General features: G+C 51.1%; 8 protein-coding genes across 9 annotated transcripts; 3 read left to right on the top strand and 5 right to left on the bottom strand.

Annotated features, from left to right (window-relative positions):
- Positions 1–86: 86 nt before the first annotated feature.
- On the bottom strand, positions 87–2,520 carry PV06_08812 (uncharacterized protein). Its single transcript, XM_016410189.1, has one exon. It carries the CDS (start codon positions 2,318–2,320, stop codon positions 212–214), a length of 2,109 nt encoding a protein of 702 aa, XP_016259211.1. The 5' UTR covers positions 2,321–2,520; the 3' UTR covers positions 87–211.
- A 167-nt stretch (positions 2,521–2,687) lies between these two features.
- PV06_08811 (uncharacterized protein) lies at positions 2,688–6,226 on the top strand. The gene is made up of 3 exons (XM_016410188.1): positions 2,688–3,635; positions 3,685–4,455; positions 4,504–6,226. Exons 1-3 carry the CDS (start codon positions 3,096–3,098, stop codon positions 5,848–5,850), a joined length of 2,658 nt encoding a protein of 885 aa, XP_016259210.1. The 5' UTR covers positions 2,688–3,095; the 3' UTR covers positions 5,851–6,226.
- A 6,213-nt stretch (positions 6,227–12,439) lies between these two features.
- On the bottom strand, positions 12,440–14,356 carry PV06_08810. 2 transcript variants are annotated; one of them, XM_016410186.1, is made up of 3 exons: positions 13,981–14,356; positions 13,601–13,936; positions 12,440–13,552 (listed from the first exon to the last, which is right to left on the bottom strand). In XM_016410186.1, exons 1-3 carry the CDS (start codon positions 14,096–14,098, stop codon positions 12,498–12,500), a joined length of 1,509 nt encoding a protein of 502 aa, XP_016259208.1. In that variant the 5' UTR covers positions 14,099–14,356; the 3' UTR covers positions 12,440–12,497. The 2 variants fall into 2 exon arrangements, with proteins under 2 accessions (XP_016259208.1, XP_016259209.1); XM_016410187.1 differs by having other exon boundaries at positions 13,616–13,936.
- Positions 14,357–14,519: 163 nt separating this feature from the next.
- PV06_08809 (uncharacterized protein) lies at positions 14,520–15,974 on the top strand. The gene has a single exon (XM_016410185.1). It carries the CDS (start codon positions 14,551–14,553, stop codon positions 15,328–15,330), a length of 780 nt encoding a protein of 259 aa, XP_016259207.1. The 5' UTR covers positions 14,520–14,550; the 3' UTR covers positions 15,331–15,974.
- On the bottom strand, positions 15,649–17,251 carry PV06_08808 (uncharacterized protein). The gene has a single exon (XM_016410184.1). It carries the CDS (start codon positions 17,192–17,194, stop codon positions 15,938–15,940), a length of 1,257 nt encoding a protein of 418 aa, XP_016259206.1. The 5' UTR covers positions 17,195–17,251; the 3' UTR covers positions 15,649–15,937.
- Positions 17,252–17,889: 638 nt separating this feature from the next.
- On the bottom strand, positions 17,890–19,512 carry PV06_08807 (uncharacterized protein; the record flags this gene model as incomplete). The annotated part of the gene is made up of 1 exon (XM_016410183.1): positions 17,890–19,512. The coding sequence occupies one exon, from the start codon at positions 19,510–19,512 to the stop codon at positions 17,890–17,892; it is 1,623 nt and encodes a 540-aa protein (XP_016259205.1).
- Positions 19,513–21,162: 1,650 nt separating this feature from the next.
- On the bottom strand, positions 21,163–22,727 carry PV06_08806 (uncharacterized protein; the record flags this gene model as incomplete). Its single annotated transcript, XM_016410182.1, has 2 exons — positions 21,163–22,010; positions 22,077–22,727. The coding sequence occupies 2 exons, from the start codon at positions 22,725–22,727 to the stop codon at positions 21,192–21,194; spliced, it is 1,470 nt and encodes a 489-aa protein (XP_016259204.1). The 3' UTR covers positions 21,163–21,191.
- Positions 22,728–23,393: 666 nt separating this feature from the next.
- Positions 23,394–24,716, top strand: PV06_08805 (uncharacterized protein). The gene has a single exon (XM_016410181.1). The coding sequence runs from the start codon at positions 23,670–23,672 to the stop codon at positions 24,225–24,227; it is 558 nt and encodes a 185-aa protein (XP_016259203.1). The 5' UTR covers positions 23,394–23,669; the 3' UTR covers positions 24,228–24,716.
- Positions 24,717–24,875: the final 159 nt, after the last annotated feature.

Below are 24,875 nucleotides of genomic sequence, written 5' to 3'. Positions count from 1 at the left end.
CTACAATAGGTACATATATATGGTATTCCTAGTGCAATTTACTACTGCAGACGCAAAGCTAGCAATATGCAAGAGAACAGTCGGCTCCGAACCGTTATCAAGGGCCATCTTATGAGCCATTCATTTCTCCAGTCAGCAAGATTTGTTGAGCGACTATCACTATATACACATGTATCATGGAATCATTCAAGTGCGTGCAAAATATACCACATCAAGCGCCTCTTCGGTTGTTCGTCGACATCAGCGTAATCTTCTTTTTCTTTCCCTTCTTAGATGCTACCCCAACAGCTTTGCCTCCATCGTTGAGACTGGCTTCGACCATAGCTACAGCATCCTGCTCATCCAAGAGATCTTTCTCCCAACCCTGAAGCCATCCATCATCATGTGTAGGTTCAGGGGCTGCAGTCAGTGGAGGTGATGCTGCCATCACAGCTGCTGTACCCCATACTGTTCTGGGTGCATCGGGACTGGTACCGGGGGTGGTCAGGGCAGCAAAGGACGAATGGGTCCGGGCGTTCCACGGTGGTGTCGTGGCAAGCCCAGATTCGCCCGGCGAAGAGCTGGGGTGAGTGTTGGTGTCATTTAGCGGTCGAAAATCTGACTCGCTGAAGCTCCGGGGCACAGAGCTTCCCCTCCTTTGCCTCCTGGCAGGAGCCCATCGCTTATCGTCCTCTTCCTTCTCTGCACGAATCCGATCCCTCTCTTCTCGTGCCTCTCTCTCCGAATGACGCTTTCGTCTTTTCACGATCTCCTCTTGGAACTGGTCTAGAACGGCGTTGGGGATAATATCGGTCCAGTCGCATTCGAGAAAACTGACCTCGAAGCCGTAGGGTAAGTGTGCCATATATTTTGCCCGTTTTCTGAGATCGTCGTCTACAATATGTCCTGTAGAGATGTGCTCGACCCGTGGCAAGATCGTCGCTGGAAAAGTCGAAAAATCGCCGTAGGCTGTCTTGAGGATGCGGATGTCTAGAGGTGACAGAAAGAAATTTGGGAGTGCATGATAGAAGTAGAAAGCATGAGACTGGGGACGCGAGGTGCCAGTTCTAGACCGAGGCACACTCGAGGGTGAGGCGGAATCGGTCGAGGTCTGTCCAACCGTTAAAGATTTCATGGCGCTGGTCAAAGCCGACGCCGCTGGCTGATCGGCAGTTTCCCACGAGTCTGGAACTGCATCGTCGTTTTTGACTGTGGTAGCCGTTGTTGGGGGAGGATTACCAAGACCTGCCAATTTCTGTTTAGCATCCTCGATTGCGAAAACGGCTTTCCGCGTCCACGTATTCTCGTCACCGAACATCAACTCATCCTCCCTCTCTTGAGCATCAAGAGCAACAATTTCTTGGTCGTATTGAGACATCATGTACTCTTCACCACCTTTCATAAACCGTGCATATTCCATCACTGCAGCGACATGAAACCAAGGAATATCGTCAGCACTTCCATAGCCACCTGCAGTCTCGCTAGGGAGAGCAAGAGTCTTTCCAGGTTCGCGCTTGAGCAATTTGAGCAGCACGTCGCCACCTTCTCTCAACATGCTCGCATCCTGACCGGCCATCCATCGTACTGGCCTGGCCTCGGATATGTAGATGCTGTCTTCGCAGATCGGGCATTTCTTCCACCTTGCTCTCTTTTCTGGGACCGGGTTGGCCTCGTCAGTTGCATGCATAAAGCGGATCAGGCAAGGCAGGCAGAAGATATGTCCACATTTGGCCATGCGTGGAGCAACAGGCGTAGACAGGCATATGGGACAGCTTGCGGCTTGCGTCTCTGCGGAAGCCAACACTTGCAAGACAGCATCCCAGCTCACGTAGACATCCGCATCCGATGTCTGGGCATGGTATTCTCGGTCGGGCCGGACGATAAATCTGTAGTTTGCATGAACATAACGAGCCTTGTCCACGGCATGGTAACCAGAACCAAGACCCCAAGTAGGATTCCGCCTCTGGTGGCGGTGGTTGAAGTGGTGCTGATAGTGGTTTTGAGGGCGTGGCGGGAGAGTAAAGTTCATAAGGTGAGTAATAGAAGTTTGACCTTTACGACTGTTGAGTGATCTCATGGCTGCGGTCTCAGCAATAGCATCTTCATCCAACAACAATCTTGGTTTCCTTTGCTGCCCCTTGTGTTGCTTTCGGAGAGTCTGATTTCCACGCGCCTGCGAAGAATGACGCGTTGACGACCCAGCACCGAAACTTCCTGAACTGTTACTTCGTTTGGAGGAGAGATCGAGGCCGGCAGAGAAAGGGGCTTGAGAGTGGTTTGACGCATTCGAGGGAAATGGAAGTTTACTTGAGGCCGGGCTCGAGGTGGCGCTGGATGACATCGCTGCGCGGATTGGGGAAGGTCTCGAACGGACGGGGGTTGGTGTCTCGTCGAGTCAGCAATCAAGCAGACCAGAGTCCTCGACGGGGGTTGAATAACAAGGAAGAGGATATATGGGAAAGAAAAGAGATATACCACGATCGCCGAGGCGAAGGGGTATGATAGAGAAGGTGAGCAGGCGGATGGGGAGTTCGATGGAGATAGAAAGACCCGGGAGAAGAATGAGTACATACAATGCCATTAATGGGGTGTATGGAGGGGAAGTCTGTCATTGATGGCCGCAGCTTACATAAGATGCTCCTCGTACCTCTCGCCTCGCTCTCTAAATAATGCTTCGTACAGAAATTAACTGGTGCTCAGAAGAGCAACTTGACCCAGACGGATTGCGCCCATACGACTGACTACACTTTGCCATTCATCATTGTACCACGTATTTTGTCTGCGCACTCATTCACCAAGTCAACCTCATTCACCATCGCGAGGGTCTTTTTCCGCGCATCTTCATTCATCTCTCCTCTCACTTCTTGCTTCGTTTCTCACCCTGGCCCATAATTTTAATTTCCTTCTCCGCCTGTCCGTTTGGTTCGACGACGCAACAGTCACTTCCCGCGAAAGACGTTTCTCTACCTAATTGATTCGGAGGACCTGAATATGGGTAGTGAATAGGAGCTTGTGTGAGAGGACACAGGAAAAGACAGAAGCAGCTTAGACACGACGCGCATCCTCTGCAATGAGCACAATGTCCTGGCGAACAAAGTCATAACGCGATCTCAATCATGCAACAAAACCACCATCCGTATGGGCAACACCCCATGCCTATGCAGCCTCCTCAGAGACGGCATGATGGCTCATACCCGTCTCCCCTGAGGCCTCATCCAGGCTATCAGCCTTTCTATCCTCAGCAGCTGGGTCCGATGATGCCTCAATATTCCCAGCATTACGCGCCAAATTGGTACGGATATCAACAACATCATATGCACCCCATGCATGGTCAGCGACCTCCATATTACCCTCAGCAGCCTATGCCGCCGCCGCAGTATGCTCCTCACCATGGGCCGATGATTGTGCCTTCACAGCCTCACGCCCACTCCTCGCCGCGTTTGCCTCAGGGTCCATCATCTATTCCTCCCCAAGCTTCCAGCTCAGCTTCCACCACCTCTACCACTCTCGTACAAACACCTCCTTCTCCACCTCTGAGCACCACAAGCACTGTGAATACCAAGAAAGAGGGAGTGTCGCCCTCAATCTCCCCGGCCCCCCAACAAAGGGTACAAAGTCCGTTGGCAGAGATCCCACATGAACCATTTGAACCACCAGTGAGTACAGTCCCAAATCTTGTCTGAATCAAGTGCTGAGTGTTGGCAGATTCCTTGGCTATCAGTCCAAGATCAAGCGTTCCCCCCTCGTGCTCCCCGTCAAAGACGCCGCATTCTTCGGTCGAAGCTAGGGACCTCACCAGTGGTTTACCCTGCTCCGGAGCCTGTCGCAGCGTCTCCCACAGAGACTGAAGAAGTGCGGGAGGAGGTAGAACCAGGTGAAATACCGTCGACAGAGCCAACCACGTCAGAGGTGTCAACACCCTTGCCGTCAGATACCCCCTCCGACGCTGTCTCAACGCAGCCAAGCTCCATTGCTTCCGCAGCCGGCGCGACATCTGCAAAATCCCAACAGACACCCACACAACCAAAAGCCCGTCTAGCAGGACCGGTTCTGCCTGCGGTACCCCTTCTCCCTCCTAGTCCAACTGCTGCACGGAGATCACATAGAGACTCGATTGCCTCGACCCAGACAAAGCTCTCGGACCCAGCACCCTCATCAGCAGAGAAGGAGGAAGTGACAGCTGTGGTCGAGAGTTCAGATGACAAGCAGGCCACCGCTGAGGGGACCTCTCCTGTCGCCTCTGCCCCGCCAGCACCGAAATCATGGGCGAACCTCTTCCGATCCAACAACACACAGGCTGGATCTTTCGCGTCGGCTATTTCTCAACCTTCAGCCGTTGGCTCCGGAATCGGGAGAAGCGAGGCTCTGTCCGATGTGCTCAACGACATGAATTCCGGCATTGAACCTCCGATAAAGATATCTTTCTTGAAGCCACGTGGGCTTGTGAACACTGGCAATATGTGCTACATGAACTCTGTAAGTCTTCTCACTATCTTGAATGTCAGCCACAACTAACCTGGCTAGGTTTTGCAAGTCCTCGTCTTTTGCCTGCCTTTCTACGACTTTCTGGCCAAGGTGGCCCAGAGAGCCCGCCATGCCTTCAAAAGTGACACTCCCTTAATTGATGCCATTGTTATGTTTGTGCAAGAATATCCTGTAATTTGTTCCGCCAAGAATGTCGAGCAGCTCCGTCTTCAGCTCAAACCAGATGATTATGAAAACTACGGCGATTCCTTTATTCCAGAATATGTCTACTCAGCGATCAAAGATCTACCACGCTTCCGAGAAATGCGAAGAGGTCATCAGCAAGACGCCCAAGAATTTCTTGGATTTCTGTTGGAAGAATTACACGAAGAATGTGCGCGAGCCATGAAGACGGGCCCTAGCTCCAACTCAGGCAGGACAACCCCGGCCGGAAGCGTTTCCAACTTTTCTGAACAGCCGGATGCAGAGGCTGGCTGGATGGAAGTCGGCCATAAGCAGAAACCTTCTGTGACCCGATCGTCGGGATCAATCTCGACCGAGTCGCCTATCAACAATATCTTTGGCGGCAAACTTCGTTCAGAGCTCAAAATTTCAGGAAACAAATTATCCGTGACCCTGGAGCCTTACTCACCTCTGCAACTAGACATTGGCTCGCCTCAGGTGCACAATATCATTGATGCTTTGAAAGGCCTAACACGGCCAGAAAGTATGCAGGGTGACTTCTTCACCACACGAGGACAGAAAGCCACTGCAACCAAACAGGTCTTTATCGACACCCTACCTCCTTTGTTGATCCTTCATCTCAAGAGGTTTCACTATGACAATACTACCAAACGTGCTGAAAAGATCTGGAAGAAGGTCGGCTATCCTCTCGAGCTCGAGATTCCCAAGGAGGCTTTCCCAATGCAAGCTCGCAACAAGTACATTGCGCATGGAGGATTACCCAAGTATCAATTGACAGGAGTCATTTACCACCACGGAAAGAACGCTAATGGCGGTCACTATACCGTGGACATTCGTCGTCAAGACGGTCGTGAATGGATCCGTATGGACGATACCTTGCTTCGACGTATCCGGGCGGAAGATGTCGCTGAAGGTGGAAGTGAAGAGGATCCGAAGGTCTTGGCCGCTGCTCTGGAACGACACAAAGCCAGTGGAAACAGATTCGAGCAGATTGATCAGGACGAGGATGATGAAGATGGGCCTGACAAAGTTTGGAGTCAAGTCAACGGTCACTCAAGGTCGAAATCGACATTGAGCAGTGTCGTGAATGGCACAGCAACCCCAGCGAAGGATTCTTCGGGAAAGCAGACCCCGAACCCGAAGCAAGGGATCAAGGACAACAAGGTCGCTTATCTCTTGTTCTACCAGCGCATTGGCAATTAATATTTGGGCTGGTCACAAAAGCCGTTCATTGGTGCTTGAAAACCGTGTCGCTCTTTTTACACTCTCTGTGCTTCCTTGTTCCAGTGATTCGATGAGAGGCCCCCTACCCTTTTCCTTTCTCTTGAGAAAGGGTACCCCAACAAAGGTAGTATCAGAAGAGAAGCATATTTACGTCTTTATATTTTGTAGATAACACACCAAAAAGGTCAACATTTCAGCGAAAGGTGTATGCCCCCCCAAAAAACGTTGACGACAGTTGATGGTCAGAGGGGGTTAGTGAGTGGGGAGGTGGTGTTGGATGGGGAGGGGAAGTGAGTCAGTGAGGATGAGGATGATGATGATGATGATGAAGAAGAAGAAGAAGAAGAAGAAGAAGGGGAAAGGTCATGATACGGAGGAGACCTCTGAGGTTGATGGAAGCGATGACGGGGAGAGTTGGTGTTGGTGCTGAGGACGATCGCATGTATTGTATTGTAGGTACCTACCTAGGTAAAGAAGTGAAGTGGCTTACACATGAATAATGACTACTCCTACCTGTCTAACGGTAGTTGGTTGAACTTTTGTAACGTGGTCAGTCATTCAAGGGGTGTACACAACGTTTCACAAAGAACGACGAGGTTCACAAAGGAGGATATGGGTGACGGCGAGCAAACGACCATCTGCTTGTTGGTATGTATACACCACAAACTAAACCTCATTGTACCCACGAGCGCACCGTGTCTATCGACCTTGGTTAATTGACCTTTTTTGAAAGATCTTCCTACTGTTTGGTAGTGTGAGAACAAGGTCGTCTCCAGTTTAAATTTTTACCCTTGTCGTACTACTGTTTGTTTGTTCGTTTGTCTGTATGAGCACACCATCTCCGAGTCGACCCTGTTTGGACGCGCGCGATCTTAAAACACATGCGTTGCTCGAACACGGTGCAATGGAATCGCCCCGGTACCAGGTACTTGAGAGTGACGACATGGCCAACGTAGAAGAATCCCCCCCCGACGCTGTTTGTTTGTTTGCTTGCGCTTGACGTGCACTCATCTAACCCAGGTCAGGCAGGTGGGTGACCAGCTCAGCCAAACTAGACAGAATGACGAACACCGACAGGACGTTCCACCAGACCAAAAACTTCACTGGCATCTCCAAACGACAAGACACTCCAGTACTCGTCGGGTTGGGGGTTGATGTCCTCTCCGAAACGACCCCATCGTTCAACCTCCTCGGGGGTCATGAACGACGCTCCAGCGGCGGCCACGACGTCGCTGGGTGGTGGTGGTGGAGGTGGAGAAGGAGGAGGAGGAGAAGAAGAAGACTCTCTTCCAATCAAAGAACCATAAACGGACGCATCGGTCTCGGGAGAGGGAGATGGAGGGATGGCCATTAGGCTACTCGTTCTGTGGCGTGATGACTGTGGTGTCGAGCAAAGGACGGTGGGGTCGAACCAGAGGTGGGGACGCGTGCGACGACGGTGGAGGGCCGGAGGGCTAGGTGCGTTGATGGGAGTGCTCTGGAGTGTTGGAGAGGGCAAAGCAGGTTCTGGATGACGAGCGGGAGGAGAGCCGAACGGCGATGGAGTGGCAGTGTGGTCGAGGTTGATCGTGTCGGTGTATGTGTCTTCTTCTTTGTCGAGACCACGATCCCGGTGTGTCATCGTCGCCACCGCGCCCTCTCGACGCCGGTCTTTTTGATGTTGTCGGTGACGCAGAATGAGCAGGACGACGACGCAAAAAATAAACCATGACGCCCCCAGGCAGGCAAATACTGTGACCACGATGAACCCTGTGGGGTAGAGTTGTTTATCACTGCCGCCGCTGGTGTGAGGTGGAGCAGGAGGAGGAGGAAGAGGATGAGGTGTCGAGGGTGAAGACACAGCCGAGAGAATGTTGGTCGGTGATGTGATGGCCACAGTGACCGTGGTAGCGTTGTCCGTCAAAGTTATCATCACAGAAGGGGTTGGAATTGAAATTGAGATTGGAATGTCCAAGATGGTGATTGTTTCGAGAGTAGTCGTGGTGGGACGTGTTTCGGAGCCGGTCGGGAGGAGAGTGATGATGAACAATGCCGTCGGGGTCGTGGTGATCTGATCATCGCCGTTGAGTGTCGGTTTGAGAGCAGCAACCGATGAAGGACCGGAAACCGTAGCGGCGGTGGTGGTGAAGGAGGTGTATGATGTATCGATTGTCGTCGTGACGGTGTTTTCGAGGGCCAAAACACACACGGAACCACCAACAGCAACCAGACCAAGGCCGAGAGGAAGAAGGCCGACACCAACACCGAGACAGGTCGGAAACACCGTCATGGCCGCAGCCAAAACGAAAACGACTAGGTCCATCATGGCGACTTTGGATCAAATTTGCCAAACCCCTGGTCCTCTGCCCAAGTGATTTTTCCAGGTTTCGTCTTGTGCCTGATGGGAGAAGCAACAGGGCAAAAGTCCGTCTGTCCGAGGGTTAGCAAGTTGTGTGTGTGTGTGTGTGTGTGTGTGTGTGTGTGTGTGTGTGTGTGTGTGTCGAGGTCTGTAATATATGCAACAACGTTAGTCACGCACTGTGTTAGGCATGGAGATTCTTCTTATGGATGGACGGCCAGCAGAATCTCAGTAGGTAAATCATCTTTTTTCAGACTCGCGTCCCCTTCTTGGAACTCAAGGCGTTGAAGGCGAGACTTTGACGAAAAGTTCATTTAGAGACATGAAGACGTCGATGTGGAGGTGACCGTGGAGCTGCATGCAATACTCACAGTCGAGTCTAAATCTGTCCCTAGCTCTTCTCGATGGCAGGATATCGACTTTTCGTTTTCCAAAAGCCTGATGTTCTGGCAAATCCTCACCTATCATGAAGTGAGAAAATGAAATTAAGGAAGAAGAGTCGGCCATGGTGCGTGTGGGTGAGAGGTGAAGCATGAATCTAGACCACCGCTGTAGAGCGTTCATCACAATGAAGCAGTTCACCGCTGTGAAGCGTTCTGAAAGATATAGCAGATTCAAAGATGTGTTGGGAGTTTGATAGCAGGCTGAGAATTAAAAAGGGGGGGGTCAAATTGCCAAGGCTCCCACCTCAGCCTCAGCCTCAGCCTCGTCCGAAGCCCCCCCCCTTTTTTTTTTGCTCGGCATGTCTCTCTTGTCGTGGTTCTTTTTAATCATGACGGAGGCCAGGAAGTGAACCTATTCACTCCAGTCAACGAAAAAGGAGCCTTACAGTGTTGCTAGCAGAGGTCGTGTCACGAGACGCCAGCATTCTTTATTGTGCCTCACTACTGTCTCTTAGCACTGAAGTTTTTTGGCTTTATCGTTCCCATAGACTTTGAGGCTATCTCGTAGCAATAACGACTTTAGAATAAGGACCAAGAGATGACGTAATTCCTCCAAATGCACCGAGTCGCTACCAAATCGCAGAGAATAGCAAAGTCTAGACTCAAGTGCTAACGGCCCAGGTGGGGCAAAATTGCAGTCCTTGTGTGAAAGTGTTGTGAAGGTTTTGTGAAGACGTAGAATGTTGCCTAGTGTTTGCTGTGCACAAAGAACAAAGAGGTATAGTTATAGCGGCCCAGGCTGCACATACACTAATCCATGATATCCTTCCAGAACCTCGAGAGTTGTTGAAGAGGTTGTTGGAAAAGCAATTTCTGTGGAGGCATGAAGGCGACCAAGGAGTCGACTTTGTCTGCCTGTTCCATCATTAGCCGAGAACCTCACGAACAACCCGGAAATTCTTCTTCTCACGGGCGATATTCGTGAGTTTCCAGAATTTATTCAAGTCGATCCATCAACATGTACTCTATGCCAGGATAGTGAGATTTAGAATTACCCAGCGTGTGCTTTGCTGTTTGGAGAGGCAATCACAACATCTTCCACACATGTGTTGCTCCTCTTCGCATCCACACCGGGACGTCTGAGTTGAATGCCTGTTAATGACGCAATCAGCAGGCGGGAAAAATGGGAAGAAAAGAATCAGACATGCCTGGGTAAAAATACATGTATGCCTGCCTCGTCCTCCGCCTCCGACATGTCTTCCTACTCTCAACACACAAGACACACCCAGTCCGATAGCTTCTTGCAACTTCCTCATCCTTCTCAAAGATCATCTTGCAATCATCACCCGCAGCCACAGAACTACATCGACCTGGACAAACAAGATGGGTGCCGCCATTAGCGCCGTTGCCTTGGCGGGCTCTATATTGGCGGGCTCGCTGGTCACCGCAATCGCTGGCTTGCGTATCACCCACGAGACCAGCGTCAAGTATGAAGACGTCGATTCGCCGTTGAGAGAGGCGAAAGTAGAGGCACGCAACCTGGAGGCCACTTGTGCCACGTTCACGCTTGTCAATGGGTTTCAGACTTGGGGTGAGGACACGGCAATCGCTCTGGCGTGGAACGGCGGAAGTTCCAACGCAAACAAAGACGTCGAGGAGGTGCTCGTGCCATTCAGCAGTGAGGACACGGCCATCTCCCGTCATTGGAACGAAACCGCGCCGCTGTGGATGTCCATCAAAAACCACGGCGAGTCCCCAGTGTGCATTGCTGGCGTCAGCATCAAGATCGGCGACCACTTCGAGTGGGTGTTGTCAGGAGAACTGGGCAGGATCTGTGGCGCCGCCTACTACGAGTCATCCAGATACGTGCTCCCCGAGGACCGGTATACCCAAGCGCCGCCTTGCGTCTGGGTGGAAAGAGACCACCCCATCCGGTTGAACTTGGCGGTAGAAAGTGAACAGATCGGCTACGAGGTCAAGGACCCCACGGACCTGTGCAGGTCACCGTTCATGACCTGGGCTCCTGGAAATAGTGCTGGCGCCGAGAGGCGTCAGATTTCCGGCGGTTCGCCATTCGACGGCACATTGATCAAGAGTGCCAGGCTGATTTCGAGCGCAGTACGTCTGTGTGGCGCCGCTACCTCCCAGGGACCGAGTTTCCTGAGCTTGTCTGAACGCATTTACTGCGACATGAAGACAAGAAACCTGTACCCGGTCTGCGAAGAAGGAATGGAGGGAGTCTGCTTCGATTTGGAAGACGATGAGCTCGTCGAGGTGAAGAAGCCCGGGGCAATTGGACAGAGAGGCATCGATCACGGAGCATCACGACTCGAAAAGGCACGAGTGATGCAGACCTTCAAGAAGGTGATTGAGTGGCACTGACCTGTGGAGCGTAATTCGCTGTTTCTGCAGCAAGGCTGCTAATCAGGGCGTTTTGGGGAGTTTGACGGTGTTTGTTTCTTTGTGTAGGGTGTGATGGAGCTTGAGCATGGGAGGAGTAAAGAGGATGCATTTATTTAGGGTTGTTTTTGCTACACCGGATGGGGTTAGAGCTGATGAGATTCTGTCAGTAACGTATCCGAGGTTGGCATGGAGTACATATTGTAGGTAAAATACCAATCATTCACGCTGTACATGAAATACGAGTGAATCCTTCACTCGCACGGATGCAATGGGTTTGTTTTAGGATCAAAGTACCCGACTTAATGGTCGTCGGGCGTTATTATTATCAGCATTAGAATTTTTCAATACTAAGAATTTCTATTGCTCATTTCTTCTTTCCACCAAGGTCATTCTACCAGCTGCCTCGTAACGTATTATCACGAGAAACTTTCGGTGGCCAGAGCAAGGTTTGAAGCGCCAGAGAAATCTTCTCTCACAATGTCCACAACTCAGTCGGCCAATAATGCCGACGAAGTTGCTGTCGAGAAGAGGCAAGACCGAGATGTGCCACTATCATCATCGCCCCAGTCCTCGGCTACCACGTTAAATGCATCACAACAAAATCAGACTTCACTTCCTGGCACGGATGTGGTGGACACTGGCGAAACGGCAGAAGATCCAGACCAGACTTCATCTTCCGGCTCTTCGGAAGAGGAACAGACGACATCAGAGGAGGGAGAGAGTGAAGAAGAAGAAGGTGATAAGGATGAGGATGAGGATGAATCTGAAGATCAGGAAAACATTACTGATCCGGCTGACGATTGGCGTGTGCTCGAGGTACCTAGTCGTACAAGCAATGACCTTCGATCACGATTACAAACCTTTCTCCCACAAATAGAGAGTGCAAACTTGGCCCTCCAGGAAAATCCCGACAATGTACTGGACAGGAGGCTAGATGATGTCAGCGACAGTGAAGAGCATTACATCGAAATGAATTTGGGCCTGGGTGTCCTCAGTGAGAGGAGGGAAAGATCCATCACCGTAACTGGTGGTGGTGTTGACGACGACGACGACGACGACAATTCGACCTCGGACAGCGATGGTGATGATGGTGAGGACGACGACAAGGGGCATTCAGACGCCCGCAAGGATGGTAAAACCGTACATGACGGCGGCGTCCTGGCAGATTTGAAGGGAGAGAAAACCAAGCGAGGGACAAAAAGAAAAGTCGAAGACTTAGGTTGAAGGGCTCCGGGCGCGCATCTCCTGTGTTCAAACGTCATTTGCAAGTCTTGGGCTGTAAAATTACAGCTTTGAATCCTTCTGACTGATCTTGGATGGAAGACAAAGTCAGAACCATATGTTGAGCAATAATAAAATATACAGGGAGCACATATAAACATGGAGGTCGGAAATCGTCGCCAGGCAAAGCAAAAAGTCATTTGCTAAAATATAACTATAATAGCACAAATGTAACTCCTATCATGGTCTCGTGTCTGTTTAAAAGGGCCAAAATGCATACACTAGTAACAAGTGTCACGGCCTGATAGTATGTCCCATCCCAAATGCTCCCATAGCTGACCAATGAACCATTCAGAAGTGTTTGCGTCTGGCTTCATCTCATTCATCAGACTGTCCATATCTGGTTCGATCAAATGATGATGCCTACACAACCCACCACTGAAGGTGGCGTCGTCGTCTCCAAATACTCCCCGAAGTAAAGTCTTCTGAAGCCTCTCTTCCACCGCATGCCGCAGGCCTTTATCATCCGGCATTTTTCGCGTGGTGAAGAGCAACAAGGATCTTTCAGACATGACTTTCATGTTGCTCTGGAGGAAATCGGTGGCCTCGCGCAGGACAGATATCACATATGGTCCTTCAATCTTTACAGACTCGATCGCCACCTCAAGATTCGAGTGAGGTGTGCCCAGTAAGCCCTTCGGTGGGAGAATCCCAACATCCGATCTTGGTTCGTGATCAGGCGTTGAGAAAACCAGAAGGGACAGTAAAGATCCCATGTGATCAAGTAAAGCGCACAAGAACCCCTCGAAAGCTTCACAGTGTGCATTCTGAGATAGATCCAAGTGGAGGACCATCCTTGTGAGAATCGTGCTCATTGATCTAAACTGCTTGGAGCAATCCATCGAGACTGAAAAGTTTTGGTACCTACCAAGTCTGTCCTGGGAAGATGGCCCAGGTGTATCTGTCGTTTCTTTTCGATGAGCCACTGCATCCTGCACAGACTTATGGAGTCCGGAGAGGATGGCTGTGAACAATCTCACGACATCCGGGACTGCAGAGATTATGGATTGACTCTCCTCACAAGTCTCCCTTTGAAGCAATGATAGCCCTTGTAGGATCAAAGGGTAGGCGTCTTCGAGCACATTTCCAAGCTGATCACCTAGCCGGGCGTCGGGAGAGATCCTTTGGGCGGTGTGTTCGGGTTTTGTTGGAACGATACCGTAGTAAATGGTGGTTGTAACAAGTCGAATTGAAGCCGAGAGTTTTGCGTAGTCAGGTGTTTGAAGACGAAGGTTATGCTTGAGCGAGAAAATGCCTCGGAGAAGTTGTTGACGATCTATAACCAATTAGCAACCAGGCAGATGCGATCAAACGAGCGGCAGACAATCAACATGCGCACCAGCAAAATTCGTAGGGTGAGAAGTATTGTCTTTGTCGTTAGCAGCCTCGCCAGTGTCATCATTTACACCCCTGTAGGGTTGTTCCTGTCCCGCGAAAAATGCTGAAGGCTCTCCCACATCGAGTGACGCACGCCTCGAACCCCCCTGGAGCATTTCTAGTTCTTTCTCCAGCTTAGCAACTTCGTCGACAAGTGCTAGTCGTTCACGTTCGGATGCTTGATGGGCAGATTGCCAATAGAAAAGTGAACCGAGATTCGGGGACTTTGAAGAATCGTCAGCTTCTTGCCGAACTATGGCACTGCGAAGGTGCTGCAGGTGTTCTTGACTGGTTAGTGGACATATCTCAACGGAAGAGTAGCCACACCTTCGATAGGTATTTGATTTGGCTTTGACCGAATAATCAGCAAGGCACAGGCAACTTGGCTGGATAGAGGCAAGGTCGTTGTATTCGGTTGCTGCCTGACTTGCGTCTCTGCATGCATATTTCGTACGATTGATTGTGCACATCAGTGGAGTAGATAGAAAATGAAATGAAGGATTGGGCATTGAGACAGTGAAAACGTATATTGCCTGCAAGTTCAAACCAGACATCAAAAGGAATTGTCAAACCTGGCTTGTAAAGAGCGGATGATAACCTCGACCGTACTCGGATTGACCCTCACATCGAGTCCATAAAGTATCATTCAGCACCATTAGCAAACGGGAATACAGAAAAGAGGTTCAGAGGCAGGGAATGAATTGAACGTCGTGTTGGATCGAAGTTCACAGGGGAAACATACGAATGCAACCCATTTTAATGATCTTGCGGTTGACGAGTCATATGATCCTCCGTAAAAATTTCGCCGCATCGGCCTTGCAGATGTTGCGACAGGATTAACGCAACTTCAAACCATCTAGCATAGATATCTGCCTGCCTGGTTCGGCCGAACTGGTCATGATGGCACCAGGAAATGATGCGGACCTCTCTGTTGACTATTATGAACTGCTGTCGATCCCGGCGACAGCCTCAGAGTCTGAGATACGTCGTGCATACCGGAAGACTTCCCTCCTCTATCATCCTGACAAAGTCAAGCCGACGCCGGAAAATCTGGACAGATTCCAACTTCTCCAGACCGCGATCAACGTCTTGACTGATGCCGCTGAAAAACTAAAGTATGACCAGACACGAGAGGCGAGGCAACGGCGTCTCGCCGAGACCGCCGCCTTGGAAAGCCGGAGGAGGAAGATGAAAGAGGACCTGGAAAAGAGAGAGGGCGGTGCACCGGCTGCGGTCAATGGCGCAAAGAGAAGTTGGAGCGACAGGGAACTGGAGATCAAGAGGATAGCGGAAGAGAATCGAAGGCGGAGAGAAGCCGCAGTGGCGCAGAAAGTCCAGGAGGCGCAGGCCAGGACAGACGCCCAGGCGCGGGAAAACACCACGCCGTCGGACTCGATAGATCGCTCGGTCAAGGTCCGCTGGGTGAAGGAAGGTGAGGGACTGGACATCGACCAGGACGCCCTGGAGGAAGATTTCTCTGCCGGCGACGTCGAAAATGTCCTCGTGCTCAAGGACAAAAAGCGGCGCATCGAAGGGAGAGACAAGAAAGTCTTGCTCGGAACCGCCGTGATCGTCTTCAAGTCGGTCGGTCTCGCGAAAAAGGTGGTCTCCCAGGGCCCGTGGGAGGGTATCGAGAGTGTGGAATGGGCCGCGTCGAAAGAACCAGACGGTACTTGAAAGCCCTTTAAACACGAACGCTTCTATCAATCCCCCGTGCAATACATCACGAATGAAGAGCATACGTCGACTACGACTACGACTGTGACCATGCATGGATATTCCGGGAGATTTTTCGAGTAGCACAAAGGCTTGCGACACGGTCTCCTGAGACCCCGGCATCAAAAGGTTGACATTTGGCCTCCGTTCTGCAGCACCTGTCGGTGGCCACGCTGTTGAGCAGCATCCGGGTCGAATGCCAGAGCTCTCTTCTCAAGGTCCCATCAACAAATTCCGGGCTCTTGCGATTGATGAATGGACGTGCTGCTGAATGTTCTCCAGGTCCTGTCCTATAGACACATCTGAGTGTCGAAATAACATTATCATCACGATGTTGGTGGGAATTCGGCGACGTCGCTGCCAAAACACAAAAGTGTAGGTTGAACTACATGCGAGTTCAAAGCGGTGTCTTGTCGTCCCAATAGGATCAGACACTACAATGACCGCCACGCGCTCGTCTCTTGGCTCCCCTGATCCCCAAGTCGGATTCTGGTTTGATGGGGACTTTCTCGTATAGCAAGTTTGAAATGGAGTCAAGATTCCGGGACATTCGTTTGTTATACAAGATCTAATCAACTTCCTCATCTTCATCCTGTTCTTCAACGGGTCTGGACTTTCTCTCCTTCCTTCGTAGGTTTTGCTCGACACCATCTCTGAGCCATTGTGGCACAAAGGGCTTGATCATGACTTCCTGTTTCCCCTCCTGACCCTCCACCTCCCACTGCACTTTATACTGCTCCTTTGGGTCGTAATTCGACGTGTCCGCCGTCAACTGAATGTCTGTCATCATCTCGAGTCTGCACAATGCAAGACCTATATTTCCCACTCCGGAGAGCCACTTCCCGCTACTTCGCCCTCGACCGCGAGCATTCAACTTCGAAATATTCGATTGGGACGGTGGCATGGGTAGATGCGTATCAGGCTCGTAGACCGGCAGGGGCTGATCACTCGATAATGGCTGATCTCCTTCGTAAAGCTGACAAGGGAGGATGCGCTTCCTGACCACGCCGGTGTGATGGGTCCGAATGGTCAGCTCCTGACCCAGGTAGCACCCTTTCATGAAGTCAATGCCACCGAAGAAGTCGATGTTACTTTCTTGAGGCAGAGAGCCGGCGGCGGGCAGTTCGGTCTGTCCCTCTGCGATCCCGTTCAGTATGCGATGAATCGTATAATCCTGCAGACTGGCAGCCTTGGCTCCTTTGTCCTCGAGCCGCCGTACCGCCTCCGGTTTTGTTGCAGTGGTGGTATCGTCAAGCCACCGTAGACCCATACCTGGCCTGGGATCCTGGCCACCTCGTGTCGGCCGTGCCGACTCTGCGGAGGAGGAGGAGGAGGGCCAGTTGTAGTAGACCCCCATCTTGCCCGGGTCGACCTTGTCCAGCTGGAACTTGGCCCGCAGCTTGTGCTTGCGCAAATGTTTCATCAGGTCACCGGCACTGTCCGAGTCGACCTCGACGAACCACTCCTCGCCATTGGCGCCGTCGTCCGCTGTGGGGGGGTATATGAAGACATCGTTCAGGATGCGTCCGTGAGCGGAGAGAAACGCCGTGTAGATGGGCCGTGAGGAGCCACCGGTGCCCAGGATCCTCGCGGGGACGAGGTTGAAGAGAAAGTTCGCGGCGTCTGGCCCGGCGAGGCGGATGAGTGTACGATTTGTAAGTTGGAGGTATTTCAATTCGCCCGACGGCGGTGCCGCGGATGATGTCGAAGGGGACGTAGCAAAGTTTCGCGATTGCCGTCGCAGAAGAGTACGTCCCTTGCCTCGACAATGGGTACAAATGAAGGGCTGCAGAAGATGAGTGCGAGATCTCGGGCCCATCGTCATGGTCTGTGAGAATATGCGCGCAAAGACTACGAAGTATGGGGATTGTGAAGTGTCTCCTGTAGTCAGTAAAGAGGCAGCACCGCAGTTTCTCTCCAAACCACATTCTTCCGTCATACTCTCGAGGAGCGGAAATTTGATTGGTGGATCATCACTAACGATATGGAGTACTCGTACTCCGTATCACTCGCCTACTCGCACACTCCTATCTATCACAGAGTATTTCGTCTTCTTTCAATAGTTTCACTGTCTTAGAATCTGGCTCCAAAGACTTGCCTCGCATTGCAAAGTGCCACAAGAAACTGCTTGAAGATCTCGATACTCGCAAGGACCGATCAGATATCATCGGGCACGGCTGGCCCGCCAGTATCACCCAAAACACCATAGGTGAGAAGAAAAAAAAACATGGACTCGAGACTGATTCTTTTTGTTTCAAACAAGATGTTTTCTTTGAGTCCCTGAAGTCAGCCAAGATGGCCAGCTGGCTGGTGAGAATAGCAGGAAAGGAGATGAGAAGATTTCGATTCGAAGAAGCGAGTCACAACGGTCAGATTAACGTCAGATCCGGCGGGATAATGGTATTTGAACTCGTTTGCTTCATTTACTTAACGGCAAAATGGTCTAGCTGTGGAACATAGCAGATCCTTTTCTCGTCTGATGACCAGCTGAGGTAGGAGATCATTCAAAATAGACACACACTACGCCACCTCTTTCATCTGTGCAACCTCCTTCACCATCAACACGGCCTCCTCGACCTTGTCCTTTTTGATCAAACTGGCTTGTTTGGGGTTCTTGGCTCGGAAAATCTCATTCATCTCTTCCAATGTGTGGCCTTTGGTCTCGACCATGACGAACCAGTAGTAAACCGTTTCCAGGCCGCATGTGACGAGGAAAACAAAGTAAGTCTTCCACGTAATGTCCTTTAATGCAACTGGAATGGCAAACATGTTGACGAGACCCGCTGCGTTTCCCGCCATGTTTTGGAGAGCCATACCTTTGGCGCGCTGCTCGTAAGCGAGGACTTCGACCGGGTACATTGCCTGCAGTGGTGTGTATGCGAAGCTAAAGACCATGCCGATCAAGAAGATGAAAGCGACGGATGCCCGTGCCGCGGTTGCATCCTCATTCTGATAGTAGACTCCTGTGCATGCTGCCATGATGGCCCAGATACCTGTGAGAGTCGCGCAGCAGGTGATGAGGATCTTGCGTCGGCCAAAACGGTCCATGAGATTTGCTCCGGTCACAGCGGCGATCCCGGAGCTCAGGGTTGTCCCCAGGTTGATGTCGAGAATCGTTTCTGTGTCGGTAATGCCTGTCGTTGTGAGCATACCGGGCAGGAAATATGACACGCCAGCTTGACCAGTCCACTGACTGAAGGCCGAAATGGCAACGGCACACAGCACGACCCTGTACAACGCGGCACGCGAGTTGAACAGGGAACGATAATCCCACCATCGTTTGTCCGCTCCGTCGAGTTCCAGCTCTTCTTCAAACTCTCTCATCTGCAGTGACACCCACAATGAATCAGGATTGTCGTTACCGTGGTATTTGATGAGAGAGGCTTTGCATGCATCGGAATAGCCATGGGAATATTGCCACCGAGGTGATTCAGGGACAAAAGGGCAAAGCACCAGTAATATAGATGGAAAGGCCATCTGAAGCCACGTTGGAATCAACCATGATTTGTCGCCAGTATAGTTCACACAACCCCGCAATACAGCCGCCGCAAGGATAGCTCCAAGGTAGTAGCAAGTGTTGTACATTCCCGTGATCCTACCTCGCATGGTGGGATGGGCGAACTCAACCACGTATGCGGGACAGATGGCATTGGCAATCGTGCCTCCAAACCCAATGAAGAAGCGCCCGGCCATGAATTGATTCAAGTGATGTGAGGTGCCCTGTAGAATGGTGCCCATGACAATGAATGCACACCCGATGAAGATGCCCACTCGTCGACCAAACAGATCTCCACAAGGGCCAACAGCAGGCAGAGCCGATACCGAGCCAATCTGCAGCATGCTGGAGATGATGCCAGTCTTGATCCCGAGGATGGTGGCGCCGAACTGTTGTTGGAACGCAGGCATGGCCAGGAGGTTGCCCATGAGCGCACCGTCATAACCGTTCATGGTGGATCCGAGGAACATCAATCCACACATGATATAAAGTTGAATCATCCTCTTGCTGGTCTTGACCGGAGGCTCTAGACGACCTGCTACCTCGAGGGCAGCCACACCTCTGAGAGATCGCAGCATATTGACCTCCTGAGGGACATGTTCGACGTTGTTGACATGCCCAACTTTCTCCTCTGCCGTAGCCGACATGGTGTGTCGTTAGCAGTTGCCGCTAGTTGGTAGGAAAAATGGAAAGGGAGATGATGGCCGTAAACTTGTAAGCCTGTTGCTTGAGGATGAAGAAAAGATGTAGTTTGCGGCTAGGCAACTTTCCATCAGAGGGATCCGGAACCCTACATCTTATATACCCATCTTGAACGTATCTCGTTCTTCTCCCTCCGCTGTCGATCAGTTCAATCCGCGGGGACGTCCTCAACAGTCCCCCACAATCAATGGTCAAATTTGACACCCATCGACTGGATTCCGACTTTTTTTCCGACGCCGACGATCTGCACCCTTACCGGAACCCTTAAGCGACGTGTGCGTCAATGGCTTTCTGGGGCAAAGCGGCCTGTAGTTCGTTCCAGCGTAGCATTGCAAAGCCCGCCGTTTTTTCCGCCACGCGATCATTGGTCTCTGCCGGACCCTATTTGGGACCAGGGCAAGCCACACTCACTGATCCCGACGATGTCGCCCACAAAGCGTGATCTGGGTAAGGTATTCTCCAGGATTTTTGCGCAAGAATAGACTGTTCAGCAACATATAAAACCCTGAAAAACGGCAGTACGCCTCACCGAGAAGGTCACCTCCCCGGTTGAATCTTTGACAATGCCCTCCACACTATACTCGGCGACAGCGCCGTCAATCACAAAGGAGTCTGTTGAAGGCGACGCCAACTATGTGGCGCCAACCTTCCCGATCGGCCCCTTTGTGAAGCACGCCTCGAATCCAATACTGATACCAAATCCTAAATATGACTTTGAGTCGAGCTACTTGTACAATGCGGCCGCCATTGTACTAGACGGCAGAGTGTTTCTTCTTTACCGCGCACAAAACGAGGCAAAGGTCTCGACGATTGGCTTGGCCTGGTCTGATGATGGCATCCATTTCACGCGGCTTGATCACCCAGTTCTGACGCCGACAGAGGTATATGAAGAAGGTGGCGGGGTGGAGGATCCACGGGTGGTCCGCATCGACGGCGTTGTGTATATGACTTATACGGCGTACGACACAGAGAATGCCCGCCTATGTCTCGCTACTTCCACGGACCTTGTCCATTGGAAGAAGTTCCCTCCGTTATGGCCTGACTGGGACGAAGTGGAAGTGCAAACGTCTGGACGTCATGCCATTCGACGAGGTTTCACGAAAGCCGCGTCCATCTTTCCCGTCGCTGATTCACGGGGCAAATACAACATGCTTTGGGGCGAGTCTTTTGTCTATCGAGCCGAGAGTACGGATCTGGTTAACTGGAAGACTCGACCTTTTGAGGATTGGTTTGCGACTGGTGTCCACCTGTGGGAGAATCGGTTGCTGGAACCCGGGCCATCGCCTGTCCAGACCAAGGACGGAAAATGGATATTGATTTATAACTCTGCCACGACTGGAGGTGACAGATTTCGGAACAACCAGTACTCTATTGGGCAGATGCTGATCGATTATGAGAACATGGATCAAGGTCCGTTGGCCCGGCTGGAACAGCCGTGTTTGGAGGTTGATCAGCATAATGAGAAAAGTGGCCAAGTGGATCAGGTGGTGTTTTGTGAAGGGATGGTGCAATTCAAAGGGAGGTGGCTGTTGTATTTTGGCCAAGGCGACAGCGAGTTGGGTTTGGCGACCGCGGATGCAGTATAGATAGAATTCGTCCAATCCAACCAAGCATTAAGCGTCGCTCATGAACGCATGTGAACCTCAAGGCTTAAGCTTCTCAAATCCCGAAATGTCCAGAATACAGAATAGCCGTCAATGAGCTCGATGGTCCACGGGCCTGGACCAATGCGTTCCCTGATTGTTTGTTTTAAAAACTCGAACTGACCCGGCAGCGGATCCCAGAGATTCAAGAGAGCTCGGCAATTCTCGAAATTTGTCAGCTCCCAGAATCTTAGCAATGTCTCCGCTGCCGTGGCTTGGAGCTGGGCCAATTGTGACCAGTGTTCGACAATCTGCTGCTGACAGACAAAAATTGAACGTGAAATGGCACAGATGAAGTATAGCACCCCAGGAACTGGCCGCAATCCGATTTCGCGTCCAACGGCAGGGTTTTCGATCAGTGCGTAGCCGTACAAACGTAAGTAAATCAAGCTCTGTAACATGTGGGTGATGACGGCTGCAGGAGTCGCCGGCATATCATCCCGCACATCGAGAAACTCGGAGGGCATCTGGGCTACGTTTAGCAGGCATGAGTATTCGAGTCGAGCCCATTCTTGAGCTACTTCTCGTGCCACGGGTTCACCATCCTGCGGAATCGTAGTCGTGTTGCGAAGTTCAAGAAAAGATGCAGCCAGGTAGGTCAACCTCAAGTAGTGTGGAGCAAAAGTGTCATGATCGAGGGATGCAGCGTAGTCAAGCAGCATGCTGGGAGGCAAATTGGGCGGAGATGACTGGAGAGTGTGACCAACAAGGCAGATCCAGGCCTGCGCGGTCAAGGCTCCGACTGAGACTGGTAGCGGAATGTTGTGGATGTTCTCGATGGCAGCAAACGGTGTGAATGCCTGTTTTTGGAAGCGTCAGTCTACTATGGCTTCCCTTTCACAACTTTTAACGATGTTTTGACTCACCTTCTCGATGATGCTTGACGTCAGATTCACTCGTGGTAACAGGAGCATCAGACCGGCAGCTTGGATCAGATCAAGATCTTGCTGGTTGACGAGGATAGATAGCTTCTGTACCTGTGATTCAGACAGGCCTGCGCATCTGTTCTGCAGAGATAGCTGAGCTGCGAGATCCACACAATAACTCAATGCTTCGGGAATTTTGGCCTCCTCCATCGATAGTAGGGCTTCTCGAGGAAGGAATGGGAACTCGCATGACACGATCGTCTGATACTTCTCTGCTGTGGTCATCTGATCGAGATTTCCGCTCTCAGTTTCGTCCGTGGTCATGATCATCTTGGCAGCGTCCAGCGAGCCTGAATCAGCACGGACTCGGGGAAGCTGACAGTCGCCATTGTTGACATGAACGACTGCTGCTTCTCGCAGCGAACCCGTCGGCCGAAGCAGCGTTGCACTGGACCTCGCTGAATATTGCGTGTACACCCGGGATGAAACCTCGTGTGATTTCAGTCGACGCTTGAAGCTGGGCTTCCGAAAGCCAATCTCGCATCTGATGTCCAAATGCTGGCACGCAAAGCATCGACTGTCCGAGGCAGAGGGTTGTGGGAGGACACACTTTTTCTTTCGGTGTTGACAGTACTGGCATGACTTGAACATGGGGGCGGCGGTGTATGAGCTGGCTAAGGATAGTGACCGTAGTGGTGTCAGGCCAATTAGACACAGACGACTCCTTTTTATCACAAGTTGAACCGAGAACTCTGCAGACAGATTTCAGTATGGGAGATCCAGAGGTGTCGAAGGCTCTGGAGGACTGGCTGGCAGCAAGGTCATGATGAATCGAAACGTCTTGGAGTGCAACTTGAATTGATATCAAGTATTCTCCTGAAGTTTGTTCCTACCGCGAGCACGTGAGGGTTCGCAGAGTAAGCAACCATCAAGATACTCATGTCACGACAGAATCCGGAGTCAGGAAGTTGAGGCCAGAAATTCCAAAGTGACCGACTTTACATAAGCTAGACAGTTTTGTTCCCCGCTGATGTTGATGGGTTCCAGATAGAGAACTTATTGAAAGCTATGCACGTTGAATTAACAAGTTAATAAGAAAGAAAGAAAGCAATAAACTTTGCATCTAAAAATTAAGATTTCTTTATAAAGATCTAAAACATGATGTCTTTCACAATCTTTTAATTATGAAACTTATCTTAAGAGTCAGAGAGTGAGTCGCGAGTAGATCCGTCTTAAAAATGGGAGCAGCTCGATCATTGCTGGGGCTGCCAAGCGCCCTCCATCACCTGCATCGAACATGCCTCCTCCGCACTGCGATTTGAGCATTCATACAAACCCGGACAGAACAAACCAGTAAAATCGTGCCTACATTGCGAGCGCAGACACAAGTAATCTGTGCATACCATATTGTGTTGTCTACAGTCTTGACCGTGAAAGTGTGACGGCTCTCTTCAGTCAACTCAACCGACTCTTGGGCACTGTCCAAAAACTTTGGGAAGCGCACTCGAGCTTAGCACCAAGTCTCCCCAAGACAAGACCACCTCCCTCTACCTCTCTCTCTCATTTTTGCGATATCGAGTTCATGTCTAAGAGATGACGTACTTCGCCGACTTGCACACATACCTCCATCAATCCTCCCTCCTCATCCAAGCCTATCCCACCACAAGGATAACAACAAAATATTCATTACCACGAAAACCAAACCCAAAGGCTCGATCATCATCAAAATCGAAACAGACAGACGTTGGGGATGCTGCTTCAACAACACCAGCTACACAATCGCAATCACAAGCGGCGAAACGTGAGCCTTCGGCCGTCCTCGTTCTTAAGACCTTCCACCCCGAATCTGGCATATGTCTGAAATATCGAACCGACAAGGCCGCCGAGGTGGGACGATTACTCGCAGGTCTGGGCCGGTTAGCAAAAGGCGAAGTGATTGAGGTCCCCACCAGCAGCACGACAAGCGGGCAAAATGTGCCGGCGACGACGAATGGAGCAGCAGGAGCAGATAAAATGGAAATCGACAGTGGCGCGGGCGTGGCAGTACCGAAGACGGGAGACAGCACAGTCGCTGCACCGCCGGCTGCGACCCAGACTGGAGGAGGCGCCGGCGCCGGTGGAAAGGGTAAAAAGAAGAAAGGAAAGAAGTGAAATTGTGGTTCACCGCCCAGGAGAAGAATCTTGACTGGATGTGACTTTCTTGTCAGGCTTAATCATACAGAATGCGGATGTCTGTACTCGACCGAAAGGCTTGAGTCATCCAAGCAGATTTCCGGGTTGCGCGAACTTCGGGAATGTAATGAAGTTCCCCAAGCTCGCTGCGGAGGCTGATACTCTCAATCTCTCACAATGCAACTTAGACAACCGGTGCGGAAGTTATCGACTCCTATCAACGCAAATTCATCATCAGTTGAGTCGCGCCCCATGAAGGAGAGCATTCCTGGGCCCGGCACATGGTGTTCGTCTATGTTCGAAGTCTATGAACTGTAGGAATGTACTCCCCGCGCGGGATTGAGCATTCTCCTTAATGGGAGAGAGCATTGAACGTGGAGGAATCCGTAAGCTGGCTTCGGTGTCCGGGTCAATATTGCCACACACAGTGGCTGCAGATAGCCCATGAATACACACCTAGGTATACCCACGTACGTCTCACGCTCATAAAACGACCTTTGGGTTTTCAAGGGTCATGTTGGACAAGCAAATGATATTTTCCATTACACATTCGTGGTGGTACTCCAAGTACTCCGTACCCGTGACGAACCTTTTGGAATACCGTCTGTCATGTTCAGAGCACTCGGT

This window comes from Exophiala oligosperma (genome assembly GCF_000835515.1).
Source record: "Exophiala oligosperma strain CBS 72588 unplaced genomic scaffold supercont1.9, whole genome shotgun sequence".
Lineage (NCBI taxonomy): Eukaryota > Fungi > Ascomycota > Eurotiomycetes > Chaetothyriales > Herpotrichiellaceae > Exophiala > Exophiala oligosperma.
The sequence above is the reverse complement of the archived record's forward strand: the minus strand, read 5'-3'. Positions and strand labels throughout refer to the sequence as shown.